The sequence below is a fragment of the Pongo abelii genome, chromosome 9 (genome assembly GCF_028885655.2).
Source record: "Pongo abelii isolate AG06213 chromosome 9, NHGRI_mPonAbe1-v2.0_pri, whole genome shotgun sequence".
NCBI classification, from domain to species: domain Eukaryota; kingdom Metazoa; phylum Chordata; class Mammalia; order Primates; family Hominidae; genus Pongo; species Pongo abelii.
Genome location: NC_071994.2, coordinates 103,674,754 through 103,689,297, shown reverse-complemented (window position 1 = coordinate 103,689,297; position 14,544 = coordinate 103,674,754). Strand labels below are relative to the sequence as shown.

The 14,544-nt window shown below is 42.0% G+C and overlaps 1 protein-coding gene across 2 annotated transcripts in view; it reads right to left on the bottom strand.

Annotated features, from left to right (window-relative positions):
- The window catches only part of ARHGAP42 (Rho GTPase activating protein 42), a 313,798-nt gene extending 301,793 nt beyond the window's left edge, over positions 1-12,005 (bottom strand). Inside the window, exon 1 of one of the 2 annotated variants that reach the window (XM_002822385.5) lies at positions 11,327-12,005. In XM_002822385.5, coding sequence (XP_002822431.1) covers positions 11,327-11,480 — 154 coding nt within the window. In that variant the 5' untranslated portion in view covers positions 11,481-12,005. The remainder of the gene's footprint in view (positions 1-11,326) is intronic. The other variant, XM_009246979.4, reaches the window with a different exon arrangement.
- Between the last annotated feature and the right edge of the window lie 2,539 nt (positions 12,006-14,544).

Below are 14,544 nucleotides of genomic sequence, written 5' to 3'. Positions count from 1 at the left end.
ATATCTCCTGGGCTGGTAAAAATCAGGCCCAAAGTTTAGGAAAATGAGGTCAGGGCTGGAATCCTGGGAGCTGATGTTATCATACAAGGAAAGCAAACAGTGAAAGGGCTGAGAAGGTACCACCAACATTTAAGAGAAAGAAAGAAGAAATAAAATGAAAATGGAAGAGGAGCTCTGCAACATCACATACTGAGAAACAGGTACAGTGATGGAGCTGGAACTAGAAAAAAGTAATAGCCTTAGCAAAAGTCACCCCTAAGGAAAACCAGAATTGCTTTTAAAAACTCCCTCTTAGCTCATATGACAACATCATTATTTCATGGTACACAGCTTTCCCAAATCTCCCGCAAACAGTGTGCCTCTAAAAAAGGCACCTCGATTATTTCTAAAGTTGACAATTTTTAAAGAGAATGTTCTTCCTTAAGTTTTCCATAACCAACTACAAAAAATGAAAAATAAAAAATTTTTTAAAAATGACCTTTTTCTTTTTTTTAAACGGAGTTTCACTCTTGAGTACATTGTCTAGAGTACAATGGCACGATCTGGGCTCACCACAACTTCCGCCTCCCAGGTTCAAGTGATTCTCCTGCCTCAGCCTTCCCTTCCCAAGTAGCTGGAATTACAGGCAGGCGCCACCATGTCCGGCTAATTTTGTATTTTTAGTAGAAACAGGGTTTCTCCATGTTGGAAAATGACCTTTTTTTTAAGACAGGGTCTCACTCTGTGGCCCAGGTTGGAGTACAGTGGCGTGATCAAGGCTCACTGCAGCATGGACCTCCTGGGCTCAAGTGATCCTCTTGCCTCAGCCTTCCAAGTAGCTGGGACTACAGGTGCACACCACCACACCCAGCTAATTTTCTTTTTTTCTATAGGGACAGGTCTCACTGTGTTGCCCAGACCAGTCTTTAACTCCTGGCCTCAAATGATGCTCCCACCTCAGCCACCCAAAGTGATGGGATTACAACCAACTTTTAAAACAGTTGGAAGGCTGAGTGTGGTGGTTCATGCCTGTAATCTCAACACTTTGGGAGGCTGAGGTGGGAGGATGGCTTGAGGCTAGAAGTTGGAGACAAGCCAAGGCAGCATAGCAAGATCCTATCTCTACAAATCATTAATTTTTAATTAAAAAATGTTTTAAAATAAGTAATAAAACAGTTGGAAGGCTAGTCTCAGAGTCTTTTGATTCTCAAGTATTACAGAGTAACTTTTTCATAGAAGGAAGAGAAAGTCTAATACAAGTTCCAAAACCATAATATGTAAATTGTTGTCACAACTGACTTTAATTTGCTGCCCCTTGCTATCCACTCCCACACTCACCCCTTTGGGGCCCTATCTTTCATTCAGACATTTTAAGGAATAAGGAAATTAAATAAATGAAGAAGAGAAAATTCTCACAACAGCGAACTAAAACCAATTTACATAGCTCTCATTTGGAAAGGGATAATACACTACACAGAATACGTATTTCTATTAGTGCCTTATCACTCCAGTCCACACACAGACACAGACCAGTTTTCCAAATTAAATCATCACTTTTCCTTTATACAGAAGAGAAAAACTGAACCTGGGTCTTTCATTTGGATAAGCTCCAGTATATATTTACACACAAGGGAACACTACTTGGCACATCTTTCATAGAGCAGCAAGCAATATGGCTTTTTAGATTTGCATGAGGAAATATCATAGAAATTCCACTACTGATTGGCCGGGCGCGGTGGCTCACGCGTGTAATCCCAGCACTTTGGGAGGCCAAGGCGGGCGGATCACGAGGTCAGGAGATGGAGACCATCCTGGCTAACATGGTGAAACCCCATCTCTACTAAAAATGCAAAAAATCAGCCGGGTGTGGTGCCGGGCTCTGCTCCCGGGAACCTGGGAGGCAGAGCTTGCAGTGAGCCGAGATCGCGCCACTGCGCTCCAGCCTGGGCGACAGAGCGAGACTTCATCTCAAAAAAAAAAAAAAAAAGAAATTCCACCACTGATGACCATGCCTAACTTCCAAATAAAGGGATGTCATTCCGTTTCCACCTACTTTTTTCCAGAGTAAAGCCAAGATTCAGGGATAGTACTATTATTAATCTAGCAAGTTTATATACAGGCAGCAGTTTTCCAATTTTTTTTTACATATTACCTGACATTGACAACCCTCCTAGGGATGGTTCCCCATTCTTAACAAAATAGAAGACACTCTCCAGTATACCCAGAGATGATCACCAAATCAGGTAAACCAACATTTTAGAATGTCATATTTGGCATTTTAAAAATACCTTTAAAAATTAAGACTTTTTGAGGTAAGTGCAGTGGCATGTTCCTATAGTTCCAGCTCCACAGGAGGTTGAGGTGGGAGAACTGACTGAGGCCAGGAGTTTGAGGTGGTAGTGCACTATGATTTTTCCTCTGAATAGCCACTGCACTCCAGCCTGGGAAACACAGCAAGACCCTGTCTCTAAAAATAAAATAAAATAAAAAATTAGGGGGCCGGGCACAGTGGCTCACGCCTGTAATCCCAGCACTTTGGGAGGCTGAGGCGGGCGGATCATATGAGGTCAGGAGTTCGAGACCAGCTTGACCAACATGGTGAAACCCCATCTCTACTAAAAAGACAAAAAATTAGCTGGCCGTGGTGGTGCACACCTATGATCCCAGCTACTCAGGAGGCTAAGACAGGAGGATCGCTTGAACCCGGGAGGTGGAGGTTGCAGTCAGCCAAGATCACGCCATTGCACTCCAGCCTGGGCAGCAAGAGTGAAACTCTGCTTCAAAACAAATAAATAAATAAAATAAAAAATAAATAAAATAGACATTTTACCATAGAATCTAAAAATTGGAACTGAAAATCTGTCATAATTGATTTTACATAAAATCATCTACAAAGTGTTACCAGTTTTTTTGTTTGTTTTTTGACACAGGTTCTTGCTCTGTTGTCCAGGCTGAAGTGCAGTAGCACGATCATGCTTCACTGCATCCTCAACCTCCCGATCTTCAATCGATCTTCCCACCTCAGCCTCCCAAGGACCTGGGATTACAGGCACGCATCACTACACCAACTAATTTTTTGTATTTGTAGAGATGGGGTTTCGTCATGTCACCCAGGCTGGTCTCCAACTCGAACTCAAATGATCCATCTGCCTCAGCCTCCCAAAGCACTGGGATTACAGCTGTGAGCCATCACGCCCAGCCACTATTAGTCTTATCCTAGCTTTTTCCCACCATATTCCACGTAAAAATTAAATTAGAAGAATTATTCTCAAAATCCTAGAAAATTCATGCTTATTTTTCCTCTTTTATGTGTTCCCATGTCTGCAAAAAGGAAAAAGGTTGGGACAACTGACAGATTATTAGCTACTATAAGGTACCTTACTATTCCACAATTCACATTCCTTACACATAGTGTTCTATTTGTGTTCCATCAAAACACTTTCTTTAGTATTATAACTGGATTCTTGATAAAAGAATCAGAATACTGCAGATATAAAGAATGGAGTATTCTGATTAACCAAACATTCTGGTTAAATGAATCCTAGAGGTCTGGTACGGTGGCTCAAGCAGGTAATCACAGCTCTTTGGGAGGCCGAGGAGGGTGGATTGCCTGAGGTCAGGAGTTTGAGACCAGCCTGACCAACATGGTGAAACCCCATCTCTACTAAAAATACAAAAAATTAGCTGGGTGTGATGACGGCCGCCTATAATCCCAGCTCCTTGGGAGGCTGAGGCAGGAGAATAGCTTGAATCCAGGAGATGGAGGTTGCAGTGAGCTGAGATCTTGTGATTGCATTCCAACCTGGGCATCAAGAGCGAATGAATCCTAGAGAGAAGAATCTACCTTACCAGAAATCTCCAGGCTGATGTTTAAATTCATCTAGCCAAAGACAAAATAATTAAAATAATTACATTTCCATTGACTGTCCTGTTATCATCCTGCCTCCTTTCCTTTGCTTCAAGGGCCATTAAGGTGAACAAATGTTATGTAAGTTGCTACGCTTATACAAAAACCAGCCATTATAATTCAGAATATGGCAGCTGTAAAAGATGGAGCACAGGTCCTGTGCCTTCCAGATCCAGGTGCTCAGCAAGTGTTTTTATTATTTTCTACTTCTTTTTGAGACAGTCTCACTCTGTCAACCAGGCTGGAGTGCAATGGCACGATCTCAGCTCACTGCAACCTCTGCCTCCTGGGTTCAAGCTATTCTCCTGCCTTAGCCTCCTGAGTAGCTGTGATTACAAGCATGCACCAGCATGCCCGGCTAACTTTTTTGTATTTTTAGTAGACACGGAGTTTTACCATGTTGGCCAGGCTGGTCTCGAATTCCTGATCTCAAGTGATCCACCCACCTCAGCCTCCCAAAGTGCTGGGATTACAGCCGTGAGCCACCACGCCTGGCCTCAGCACGTGATTTTAATTTTCAGAATGAAAGTCAGCAAGAAGCAGCCCGTGGTTGATGAGGCCTGAACCACTGGAGCTATACTATAAGGATTATCAGATGCTGGGCAGAGGTTCAGCAGGCTAGAGGAAAAGGAAGACTGGCAGAGCTGCAAGGTGAAATTGGTGGGTGGCAGGTGGAGCTGCAGGGAGGCTGGCACCCGCCTAGAAGGCTGAAATGAGCAGAAATTACCATTCGTACCGCAGGGATGGCTGGGAAAATATGGCAATCACAGCTCTGGCAAAAAATCAACATTCATGAAAGTGACTTTAGACTAAATAACCCCCCTTTCCTTCAACCCTTCTTATCTATCTAAAATAAACATTTCAATGTTGCATATCATTTACTTAATGCAGTAATTAAGAGCAAAATTAATATCCTAATTTTAAAATATTAGGATATTATTTGTTTATGATCTAGAGAAAAGATTTGCCACTCTCCATATACACATTAATAAAAACTGCACTCGACACCAAAGCAATCCTGGCCAGGTGCTATGGATCACGCCTGTAATCCCAGCACTCTGGGAAGCTGAGGTGGGTGGATCACTTGAGGTCAGGAGTTTGAGACCAGCCTGGCCAACATGGTGAAACCCTATCTCTACTAAAAATACAAAAAATTAGCCAGGGGTGGTGGCACATGCCTGTAATCCCAGTTACTTGGGAGGCTGAGACAGGAGAATTACTTGAACTGGGGAGGCAGAGGTTGCAGCAAGCCAAGATCATGCCACTGCACTCCAGCCTGGCAACAGAGCGAGACTCCATCAAAAAAAAAAAAAGAAAAGAAAGCAATCCTAATGTAAGCTTTATCATTTGCATCTTATATAATCTGAATAATTCTTAAACACCATCATTAACACAATCAGCACTGTACTCTAAGAAATGTTAATAAATGAATGGACACTTGCTAAATCAGCTCTTCAATGACTTAAAGTGTAGTGGTTACCTGAGTTTTCCGCACTCTGAAAGTACCTTGATCATAACTGTAACAGGCAGTGCAAAAGGTAGTTATTGCTAAGCCATTCTCCACTAGACAGGAACTGTTTTTTGTTCTGACAGCGACCCATTCTCTTACCTAACCCAGGAGAGGCCTTTAATTACAACGGGCTGAAAAAAGAAATCTAGGAGAAATAAAGATACTGTTAAAGGGCACCTATTAAGCTCATGGAGATCATGAGAAGAGAGGTAGATGGAAGTAAATAGCCAGCCCAATTTAATTTCACTCTAATGAGTGCCAAGGCTCACATTTAAATTAACACAAGTATAACTGCTTTTACTTGCAACAGGTCTCTGGAAACAGAACCTTAAAGCACCACATTCCTAATCTACTAGTTCCTAAAATTAATTACAGCTCATCTGAAAGATGCAATTACTTCTGCTCATTTAACTTAAATTCTAATGATTATAAGAAGTAAATGAATGGTTGAAGTAATTACACCTCCACACCTCTGATTAGGCTGCCCAACTACACAAGCAAACAACCTTAGTGGAATAAGGAACTCTTGCAAAACAAACAGGAATCTGCGATGAGTTCCACTTCAAAAAAAGAAAAACCTACGTGCAAATTTATATAACCAAAAATATCCTAAAACAATGACAGTTCTTGCAAAAAGCTAAAGGATGACCAAGTAAATAGGGCAGTAACTATGGGAAGTCTCAAATTTTGTAAACTTGCCTTTTTCTCCCTTTTAATTCTTTCCTTGTGCCACCAAAAATTCTAGTAGCTAAGTGGGCCCTGAACACACACACAAAATCAAAGCTGGCTTAAAAAGTAAAACACTGAGTGAAAAAAAGGCTAAGCTGCGTTAGTGAAACACAGAAAATGAAAGGCAGAGGTACCTCATCTTGTCTAAGGCATTTCCACCTGCTATTTGCATTTAGGGTTTTCCTTTACTATGAACACCCACTTAATTCTCAAATCAAAAATGTATCATAGCAGCGTATCTCAAACTGAGGTCTGTGGACACTCAGGGTAGGCACCTTTAAGAAACTGTGCTCTCCTCTGGCTAATGCCTTAATTGACTGCATTGTCCGCATCATCAACATAATCGGTGCCATCTTCATTTGGGTCATGGATCACTAGTGCCAGGAACAACTGCCACCGGAACAAAGGCAATATGACCAAGTAATAAACAAATAAAGCTTCTGATGGAAGGAAGGCCTTCATCAGGGCAAGAAGATTCTCAAGAACCACAGGTTGCAACTGGGAAAAGTGTGAGAAAATGAATCATCAACAACACACCAGATATTATCAGCAATCTCTGAGAAGAAAATGAGCTTCAGCACAATAACACTGTCCATTAGATTAACTAAATGTTGCTGACAAGTTTTGTATTGGTTTCACAATATTGTTTTTATTTACTTTGTAAACTGATTTGCTTTTAAGATTGCATGAATGTTATAAGCATAGAATTACAGTTCCATGCTTGTGTATATTTAATTATCACAATAAATAATTAAACGTATACAAGAGTCCATTATCTTTTTTTTTCCTTTGATCAATACTAAACATACAAGTTTAGAAACATTTTCCAAAAAGCAAACCAAACAGCAGGCCAGTTGCAGCTTAAGGGAACTAGAAGAACACTGAAATAAGGAAGAAAGGACAGCCAAGATGCTGCAGGCTAGGGTGGAGAAGGAATGCTGATAATGCTGTCCCCACCCAATCAATTCAACTCAATGAGTGTAACTCTTGCTATTTATTTCTTTTTTTATTTTTTACTGACAAATAAAAGTTGTATGTATTTATGGTGTATAATATAATGTTTTGATAGACATAACATGATGTTATATATATTTGATACATTGTGGAATGGCTAAATCATGTTAATATGATCATTACCCCATAAACTTATCACTTTTGTGTGTGTGGTTAGAACACTTAAAATCTTGTGGCACTGGATATGGTGGCTCACGCCTGTAATCTCAGCACTTTGGGAGGTGGAGGCAGGCAGATCGCTTGAACCCAGGGGTTTGATGAGACCAGCCTGGACAACATGGTGAAAACCTCGACTCTACAAAAATATCAAAAATTAGCCTGGCCTGGTGGTGCATTCCTATGGTCCCAGCTACTGGGGAGGCTGAGGTGGGATGATCACCTGAGCCTGGGAGGTAGAGGCTGCAGTGAGCCGTGTCTGCATCACTGCACTCCAGCCTGGGTGACAGAGTGACCCTGTCTCAAAAAAAACAAATAAATAAAAATCTCCTTGCTTATCAAGTTTCCATTCTGTTTATTTCTGTCTATTCTTTTTTTGTCTCGTTTTTGGAGTCTGTGTATTATTACAAGGAGAAAGCTCATTTTACTTAAAGATGACTCTTTGGATTCAAAAGTATAAAGACAAGAAAAAGTAAAGGGTAAATTATATAAAAAATCAATTTTGAAATGTTTCTTTGAATATAATTCCTAAAAGAAAAAAAAATTAATAAGCAAAAGTAACCTACTTTTTCACAGCTCAAATTTTAAGACTGACACCTGTTAAAAGGATACAGTTCAAAGAATTGTATTTGATGAAAAGGGTAGAGATGTTCAGTCATACACCATTAACTAAAACTATTCACCAGTAAGAATATTTTCAAACATCACTCACAAAATATCTATGTGGCATATAACAAAATGAGCAAACAATCCTAATGGTAAGATTTGTATAGATTTTCCTCACTTCACAGGAAAGTTAGGACTAAGAGAGGTTAACTTACTTGCCAACTATCACACTGTACTTGATAACACCAAAATTCAAATCCAAGTCTAGGTCAATACACTTAATTAACTATTATCCTTTTTCTCCAAGTGGACATGAATCTGAAACGTAATAATGGATGTTGGCCGGGCATGGTGGCTCACACCTGTAATCCAAGCACTTTGGGAAGCTGAGGCGGGCAGACCACGAGGTCAGGAGATCGAGATCATCCTGGCTAACACGGTGAAACCCCATCTCTACTAAAAAAAAAAAATACAAAAAATTAGCCAGGCGTGGTGGCGGCCACCTGTAGTCCCAGCTACTTGGGAGGCTGAGGCAGGAGAATGGCGTGAACCCGGGAGGCGGAGCTTGCAGGGAGCCGAGATCGCGCCACTGCACTCCAGCCTGGGCGACAGAGCGAGACTCCGTCTCAAAAAATAAATAAATAAATAAAATAAAAATAATGGATGTTTAAACACGTGTTAAGTATGTTATATGTATTATTTAAAATTGAAATTATCTAGTTCAATTGAAATCTTCTAGTTCAATTTAAAGGAGCCTTCCAAATAGTCTACTGAAGAAATTACAACTTGAACCAGAGAGCAAGGAGCATGTGTGACTCTTACTGGAATAGTCAGGCGTGTATTACCTAAGAGAGTGCAAGCCAAAACTCTCACGGGAAAAGTTAACAACAGGGATAAAAATAATATAATATGCTTAGAAATACACTGATGATTGTCTGCTTAATAAGGTTACATTAAGAATGCATTAATTATTAATAAAAATAACAGTGCAGTGCTAAAAAAAACTGAAATGGGTAATGGATACATCTATTGAAACAGTCTGTATAAAGTTAGGGAAGGTGAAGTCCTCCCCAGGCAGGAAAGAAAAACAGAAAGGAGAGACTGGGGGAAGAAGGGCTCCCTTAGTGGAGTGGGCAGACTCATAGTACAGGGACGCTCCCACAGAGGAATGGGCAGCCCCATGGTACAGGCACTGCCAGCTCTGCCAGGGGACGTGTCTGGGCTAGTGGTCAGGGCAGGGGCAGCCAGTGATAGAACCAAGCAGGCCTCAAATCCTTTTTGACACACTCCTCCTATCCAAGCAGCTGCAGCCCAGCCTCAGAGCATCCTCCCCAAGGGACAAGAGGTAGCTTGGTATGAAAAAAATCAGTGCTACAGTGTGACTTCAAGGGTTCGTTTGCTCCAAAATCCCTCCCATTTGGCAGCTGCTGTTAGGAATCCTTTTACCAAGGAATAAAATCTTTTCCTTTTCACAATGAAAGAAGTAATAATCAAACGTTAGTTAAAGTAATACACTCTCACCACAAACTTAAGAATCCTAGAAAGACATCAGGTTGCATATTTAAGTGCATAAGCCAAATTAATGATGCAGGGCCTATATTTTCAAAGAGCCTACACTCCCAAGATTTCTTCACTTATGAATGGAAGAACAAACCTATAATGATGGGAATCACCTGACTTTTACAAAGCTAGATTCAACCATCATAATAAAGTATGTAATGTCACTCGTAATATAATGTACATGTCAGAGTATTTATCACAGGTATGTAAGTATTTTCAACTTCTGAAACACTAAAGTTTATCTCAAGCACAGCGGGGAGAAAAATGTAGAATATCTGGCACTTCCAACAAGAACTGGCTTGGCATTTGGCACTCTGAGATGCAGCTCTTTTTGAAGAGGCATCATGATCTCTTGGATGCAAAGAGGTTAGTCCCGCGAGACTTTAACCAGGATTTGCAAGCCAGAGGAAGGACAGTTCACATTAGTGTTTATGTAGGGTGGCAAGAATTGCAGACAAACTATATTTTTCACAAATCACAGTAAATACCATTATTAGTAGTAGCCTCAAATTCAGAAATTAAGTGAATATGGGCATAAAATATATTATCTTTACCTTGGTTAAGTAACACAAGTGGTTAAGTAAATATTTTAACATTTGGGATGGTTAAAAGAAAAGATATTTTGGAGCACATTAATTTCAAGACATCTTGCTAAGCTCTCTCCTTACTGTTAATACATGTTTCAAAATATAGATCCGATGCTAGTATTGCCTCAGTTTTAGGCGCACACATCCCTATCATGTTGTTATACAAAGATGATGCCCCCATATATGTCCTGGGGATTACTAGATCACCCAAAGGTCTCTCTACCTTTTGAAAGTATCTCATTCACCCAGCTTTAAGTGACCAGAGATTCCAGGGCTTCATTTCAGGAACTAAAACATCCAGAAGCCTCTATTAAGAAGCAAATACTTTTCACAGGCTCCTTTGAAGACGGAAAATAAATAAATAAATAAATAAATAAAAATAAATTTTTTAAAAGATGCAAATACCTTCTGGGAAAGGTAACAAGCCATATCATGTAATTGTGCTCAATTCTCTGTAAGAGAAATTCTTCAGTTTCAGATACTCTTAGGTCTTAGTAATTGAAAGCAAAAATCCAGAGGATAAAAAGAGGAAGGAAAATTTGATCAGGAGGCGTATGGGAAAGGAGGTGGAAGAAGCCCTATATTATAGACTATAACAGTCTTTATATTCTACAGATCATCAAAAGTTCTGATTGGCCTTTAACCCCTTAACTTTCATCCCAATGACACACCCAACACCCACACAACGCAAACCAAAACTAAGACGTACAGAAAACTTGCACAGTTAAAATGCACTGGTGCCATGCTGTCTTCGATTATCTTACAAAATGGCAAAACTGCAAATGTATGCTTTTTAAAAAGCCAACTCAATGACTGTGTCCAATGAAGAAACACTGACGTATGGGAGACATCAATAATTTTCTCTGAATATCACTAAACTAGCCTAATTTTATCCTTAAGACAAACTCTTGATTCCCCCCTTAAGGGCTTTTCTGCTTCAAAGTATTAATAGACAAAACAAATTTTTTAAAAAAAATTTAAAGTACCCAACATCTTCCTAGGAGCATTACACAACAAGATGACTTTGAACGACTTTCCTCAGGATATATTCCAGCGCCCTGTAGAGAACTTTCCCCATCCCTGTAGACATGTAGGTAAATAAGTAAAGAACAACTCAAGAACAAACTTTGTTGGTCACCAGCAGGGGAGCTCTTCAGCTTTTGTCCCCAAATCCATTCAAACAAAAGAAGCTCCGACTCCTCCAACCCACCCTTCGGACCCGCACCCCGCGGCGACTCTCCAGATCCGGGTGTCCACTCCCCCGCCAGCCCTACTTACTCCTCAACGCCCCAATGAGCAGAGAGCCGTCCTTAATGAGCTCCTTGATGAACTTGTTGGTTCGCTCCAGCTCAATCTCGTGACACTGCAAGCGCTCCCTGAAATCTGGGCTGTCCAAGTAGGAATCGCTGAACTCCAGAGTGGGCAGCCCCATGGCACAGGCGCTGCCAGCGGCGGCCGCGGACACGTCCGGGCCGGCGGTCAGGGCGGGGGCAGCCGGCGGCCGCGGTGGGCGCTGGGGTCGCGCGATCAAGAGGAAGGCGCCTGGACGCGAGGGGACTGATTGCGCGGAGGAAACGGGCCCCGAGCGCCGCGCCGCCTGCGCCGGGCTCAGTCTTCCTCCCCCGAGGCTAGGCGAGCGCAGGCGCGGGCGGCGGGCCGAGGCGCGAGTCCGCTCAGGTTGTCATTTGGACGCATCGTCGTTCGGAGCGCAGGGGCGGCGAGGCTCCGGGCCGCGGCCGGAGCAGGAAAGTTTCTCTCACGGCGCGCAGACACTTCCGGCAGTTCCACTCCCCAACCCTCTTGACAGTCGTCGGCGTTGTGAGCCAGAAGCAGCGCACAGCCGCAACTCCGGCCGGGCTGGGGAAACCCTCCCCCTCGGCGGACGCAGGCTCAGAGCGCTTGCAAATCGGACCCGGGCTCCCAGACCCTCCTCCCCGCCGCCGCTCTCCCACCCAGCGCCACCCCGCCCCTTCGCCCCTTTGCCCTCCTGCCCCACCCGTCCGCCCGCACTGGGCTCCAGGGCTCCCCGCGCTGCAGCCCCGCGCTTGCGCTCCGGCCTTGGCTGGGGTATTAACCCTGTCCCCTCTTGGGCCCCTGGTTTCGGCTAGCTCTTGTGACACTTCGGGGTCCCTCGCTCCACAAAAGGATCTGACTCCCAATATACCTCCCCTAACAGTCGTCCCCTCCACCCACTCCCTACAATTCTCTGGGAGAAAAACCAACGTTAAGTTTCCCTAAAGTTTGAGTATTTTGAAGCGTAGATGGAAGATACTACTGTCTAGCGTTCGTTTAGATTTTACTTCACACTTCCCCACCGAATGCATTTGAATTCCACGTTGAAAAGTTGTCCCGTCGCTCTCCCACCCCTCAGTTTCAATGATCCAGCCTGGAGGTGTTTCTTCCCCCTGCCCCAACTCCATAGCTGGGAAGGTGGGACGATTTTTCAAGTCATCCTCACTCTACTTACGTGCTCCTACTTCTAGAAGAATACCTATTTGCATCACAATAGTAGTATCTCCTATTGGCACCTGGATGGAATTGTCCTAGGAGCGGGAAGATTTTCAAATTGTTGAAGTGGACTGGAGTTTGAAATAATAGTTAACTCTTACCCACAGGCTTTATCCTTCCTCCGGTGGAGGTTCACCTAATAAATTTCTGTTCCCTTAAAACCTTGACAGCAAAAGAAACGACTGCTTTACATCTCGTCCTGACATCATCTATAGGATTTCGGAGAACTCAGATATTGTTCTTAAGGATCTGCTTTTAATTTCTACATTTTCATTGCTTTGTCCATATGAACCATCTGTTTAAAAACTATTCTACAAATCATGGGAAAAATTCCACTAAAGTGCTTTACATTTTTCCCAATTAAGTTTCAGAGCCAGTCAAGATTCTTGGTTTCAATTTTTAAATGTACACGAACATTAAAAATTACATGTAAACCTAAAACAGATAAGATAATGTAAACAGTATGGGCCAGGCGCAGTGACTTATGCCTGTAATACCAGTATTCTGGGAGGCTGATGCAGGAGAATCACTTGAGATCAGGAGTTGGAGACCATACTGGCCAACACGGTGAAACCCAGTTTCTACTAAAAAATACAAAAATTAGCTGGGCCTGGTGGCGCACGCCTGTAGTCCCAGCTACTTGGGAGGCTGAGGCGGGGGAGTCACTGGAATCCGGGAGGCGGAGATTGCCGTGAGATTACTCCACCGCACTCCAGCCTGAGTGACAGAACGACTCCATCTCAAAACACCTTCCATCCATATTTACATCTTTGGCCCCATATTGGCAAAATGGCCAGTCACTATTAGAGCCATTTTAACTCCAAGTGTTGAATTTGTTTTTGTAAACTAAATTTGTTTTTGTTAACTAAAAGGGAGAGGCAGTAATTGTGTTTGTCAGTTAATGAAATGACATGACATAAACAGCAGTGGACTGTGTTTCACCAGAGGTGATTTTATATTTACTCATTACTCTGCCTGAAAGACAAAAAACCACCCAGGCCAAACAGTTACCTTTCAACTTTTGCCATGTTACTGTTCCTATCAACTGAATCCAGTGCCAAACTGCTGAGATAAGAAACGATAAAATATAACATTCTCTTCCTGTTTTTCATTAAATCATCGTACTGTGATTAAGTCTTTAAAAATGCATCATTGGTGTTTCATAAGTTGCATTTAATATGTTGGATGTCAATATTTAGTTTTCTTTAAAAGTCTTACACGCCAGGGCAGATGTATTGTACATTCTACGATATAGGTTATCATTTGCCTATTCATGTATGTAATTATATGTTTTGTGTCTACTGTCTACATTACTAAGGTCTGGGTGGGGAAGTGATTTCTAGAAAAAGATAGAAGCATTATCCATGACCTCAAGCAGTTCTCAGAAAAAGGAAATGTGGAGAATAAGTACCCATATAGCATAAGGCAGAATTTGCTATGTTCCACGGCCTCACACAGATGCTGTACTAATAATACATTGATGCTATTGTTTATCAATATGTTTCCACTCAGGCCCATCATTGCATTTACATGGAATTAGGATTTTTTCTCCTACCCTTTACTCATGATTCCCTAAAGTTTATCACGTTATAATGGGCTTATTTCTTGTAGGTGTTTTCATAGTTACTCATGCCTTATTCCTGTGATTCATACTTTAATTATACCTGCTAGTCAGGCTTTCTCTTATGCCACATTAACACAGCTACTTGAGAAAAACCAGAAATGCTTTTGCTTTGAGGTGGATTTACTGTCAGTTTTGAACTGTTGTTTCCATGCATTATTCTCTCCATCATAATTAACTGAACCAGATTCTCTCCCAGAGAATAGACTTTCTATATAAAAGATCGGCAATACCTGCAAGCTTGTTTTCATAAAGAAATGTAATGGATTGAAATATAGCTTGTCCAGAAATTTCCACTTCATAACACATGACACCGTAAGCTGCATGGTAAGCTTCGCAAATATTATTGGCTTACAGGCTCTTTGGC